The 3,461-nt window shown below is 41.2% G+C and overlaps 1 protein-coding gene across 1 annotated transcript in view; it reads right to left on the bottom strand.

Moving 5' to 3' along the window:
• LOC109463999 overlaps window positions 1-3,461 on the bottom strand; it is a 32,345-nt gene that overhangs the window by 6,147 nt on the left and 22,737 nt on the right. The window contains 5 exon segments of the mRNA XM_019760922.1: window positions 488-667; window positions 2,285-2,293; window positions 2,504-2,560; window positions 2,563-2,724; window positions 2,886-3,037. Coding sequence (XP_019616481.1) covers window positions 488-667; window positions 2,285-2,293; window positions 2,504-2,560; window positions 2,563-2,724; window positions 2,886-3,037 — 560 coding nt within the window.

Below are 3,461 nucleotides of genomic sequence, written 5' to 3'. Positions count from 1 at the left end.
CATGTACATCTCTCTCTCTCTCTCAGCTACCTACCTACCAAAAATGATGAAAATAAGTTGTTCCTATCTGGACTTATTGCCTTTCAAAGATTTCGCCCAAAGGTCTTATTCCTGACAGGAAAATCTATCTGTCACCAAAAATTCAAGACCATAGCATGTTCAGGACAAAAGATACAAAAACCGGAAGTCCTGCTGCAGTACCAAGGTCATCCTCCAGGAGGCCCATATTTGACCTTGACCTTCGTCTTTCTAAGGCTTACCAACATACCAAAAATCATCACAATTTATAAAGTCGTTATCAAGTTATGCTGACTACAAATGTGCGGAAACACAAACACAAACACAGACAGACACACACACAGACAGACGTGTCAAAAACAATACCTCCATTTTTCATGGAGGTAAAAATATTTAAAAGAAAATAAGTAGGTTTGGCAATAAGCAAGTGTAGAAAATTCACGATAACTCAGACCCAATAGTCAATCACCTGAACAACTGGGCTTGTTATCCTGCCAGAAGCCTCCTTCGACGCATCTCAGTTCGGTAGGATACCCGGGCTTTATGTAGTACCCCTCGTTGCAGGTGAAGGCGATCCTTTCTCCCACGTAGTAGAACCTCTTCATAGGGCTTCTATTGCCGTAGTCAGGAGGACCGATGTCCCAGCAGCCTCTAGTATCTGAGTTGGCATAGGCAATGGTAAGGTAAAGCAATCATTATTATGGGGAAAGAACCAGAATTGAAATCCGTATAAAACAAGAATTCCGAGATTTCATACCTCCATAAAATAAGGGCTTGATATGTAAATGTAAATTTCCTCTTTAATTATGCATATTACCTCCTCATTAACATGATATATGCATCGTGATGTATGTTAACGTTTGATTAACTTACAGCTGTCCAAAGTATGACATTCCCATTATTCACCATTAAGAAATCATAGAATTTTTGCATAAATTATGCAAATTAGGTCATCATTTGCATAATTAGTATCTGTTGATGTTCTGCCTGCCATAGGTTACATACATTACATGTATGAAAGTTTAAGGTCTCGGACCGGAGTTTCCCTCCGTATTTCGAGCAATTTGACACCCTCAGCCCGACGGGCTGTCATTTCTGTACTAAACGCGGGTCGGAAGTTTTCACTCTTTTGGTGGAAAGGGGTGCCGTGCCGCTTATCAATACACCTGATTGATATTTTCTGCGCCCAATTTATTTAGGGGTAAATAAGGCACATCAAAGTACATTTTTAAAAAAGGGGTCATTTTTTTCGTCATTTTTAACCATGGCTGCATGGAAAAAACGAATTTTCCCAGGGTAACGGCTTAGTACTCGAAGAAGCTCAGAACCTAATGTTTCCAAAATTTGAATTTAATTAAAATCGATGCGATAAGTTTATCGCTATCTTCGATGGCCCGAACACACCCACAACGCACATAGAACGTACCATCCCGGCGGTCAGGCGAAAAGGCCACATAACCATCCGCGCGGACGAATACCAGGAAGTCTTAGCTGGACCACCAACATTACGCCACCTATAAAGGCTACAACTAACAGGCTTTTCAGAAAATACAAAGATATGTACACAGATATTACGATTTCAGGGATATCGGGGCCAAAACATACCATACAAAGTCACGTTTCCGGCGATTAACTGCGCACTTACTTAGACTCTGGTCAGAATTAAACTCCGACCCGGAACCATAATGTAAAACACTGTAATCATAGAATTTCCTCATTAATTATGCAAATAAAGTCCACATTTGCATAATTTGCATTTAATCATGTAAATCTCTCTCTTAGCTACCTACATACCAACAATTATGAAAATATGTTGTTCCTATCTGGACTTATTGGCTTTTAAACATTTCGCCAGAAAGTGCCCTGCAGTTCCAAAACAAGCTGCTAGGGGGACCAAACTCACACCACTTATTCCTGACAGGAAAAGCAATCTGTCACCAAAACATCAAGACCATAGCATATTCAGGACAAAAGATACAAAGACCGGAAGTTCTGCTGCAGTACCAAGGTCATCCACCAGGAGGCCCATATTTGACCTTGACGTTTGTCTTCCTAAGACTAACCAACATACCAAATATCATCATAATCCATAAAGGCGTTATGAAGTTATGCTGACCACAATGTTGCGGAAACACAGACACACACACACACACACATACATACATACAGACAGACACGCCAAAAACAATACCTCCATTTTTCATGGAGGTAAAAAGAGACCAAAGATCTGGCCTGGAACAGAACAACACAGAGTTACCAGCTTCACAAAACATCTCTAGATCACTCCTACGTATTTTGTTCTTGCATAAAAATAGTGTAAGGCACAGACACATGTGAGAGACTGAGAGGAATGCCTGTGACTTTGTTAGCTCTATACTACTAATGAGTGAATATCGTCAGATTAGATTTGTCTAGTATTTAAAATATCTGAGAACCACGGACATAAATCTCGGGTGTGGTCTCGGGAACAAGGTATGGTTCTTACTGCAGGAAACGACGTCGCATTCCTGCTGGCTGCCATCTTCCACCAGACAAAATGGCCGCCCAGACCGGTAGGGTTACGGCAGTAGTTGTTATCCATGTTGGCCCAGGGGTACGCGGCTGGGTAGAACCCTTCCTGCGCAGCGGACCACTTCACACACTCTGCCCCGGACTTGGCTGTACTCCGTGTGCCGCGGTAGTTCATGCCGCCACCGTGGTAGCAAACTGAGGAGGAAAAAACGACCACAAATCAGCAATTTATCCTACAGGTAAACAAATAAATGCACCTCTAAATGCATGATTGTACTTAAATACCAGGGAATGGGAACATGCCAATTACAAATGCCACTGCCAGCGGAAAGTCATGAGTCTATTTCTCTCTTTACCTTCGCCGTTCCTAGTCGCTGGTTCAGGGTTCCAACAGCCGTGCTGTGGTGGTGGAAACAAGTCACAGGTAGGGAACCGCTTCTTCATCCGGGTATCAGCCATGTTGAGGACTTCCTCACACCACGAACGGCACGGTAGCAGTGGTTTGTTCCTAAATACACAGACATGTTTAGGAATATTGACATGAGGTTTTCTTACTTTTAAAACACACAAAAAAGAAAATGCAATTTAAGCACGAACGTTGACGTTTCATTTGAATATGACCGAACTTATTCCTAACTATAACTGTGGAATTATAAAACTTATCAATACTAATAAAGTAGCATTTAAAACATGCCTCGGCGACGTGATTCTCTTTTGATGTAAGTGATGATCATGAGGTCTGTTTTGGTTATAGTGTGCTTGTTTAAGGATGTGGGCCAGTCATAAGTTTCTCACGAGGATTTAATAATAAAATACACTTGAGAAATAAGGGTATTCTAGCGTATATTCATAAATTATGCAAATTAGGACCCAATTTGAATAAATTATGTTTAGTGATGTTCACCTTCACTGAATTTCCAGTATGGCAAGTA

The sequence above is a fragment of the Branchiostoma belcheri genome, unplaced genomic scaffold, assembly GCF_001625305.1.
Source record: "Branchiostoma belcheri isolate BF01 breed outbred unplaced genomic scaffold, Haploidv18h27 scaffold130, whole genome shotgun sequence".
Lineage (NCBI taxonomy): Eukaryota > Metazoa > Chordata > Leptocardii > Amphioxiformes > Branchiostomatidae > Branchiostoma > Branchiostoma belcheri.
Note: the sequence above shows the minus strand (reverse complement) of the source record. Positions and strands in the feature narration are given on the sequence as shown.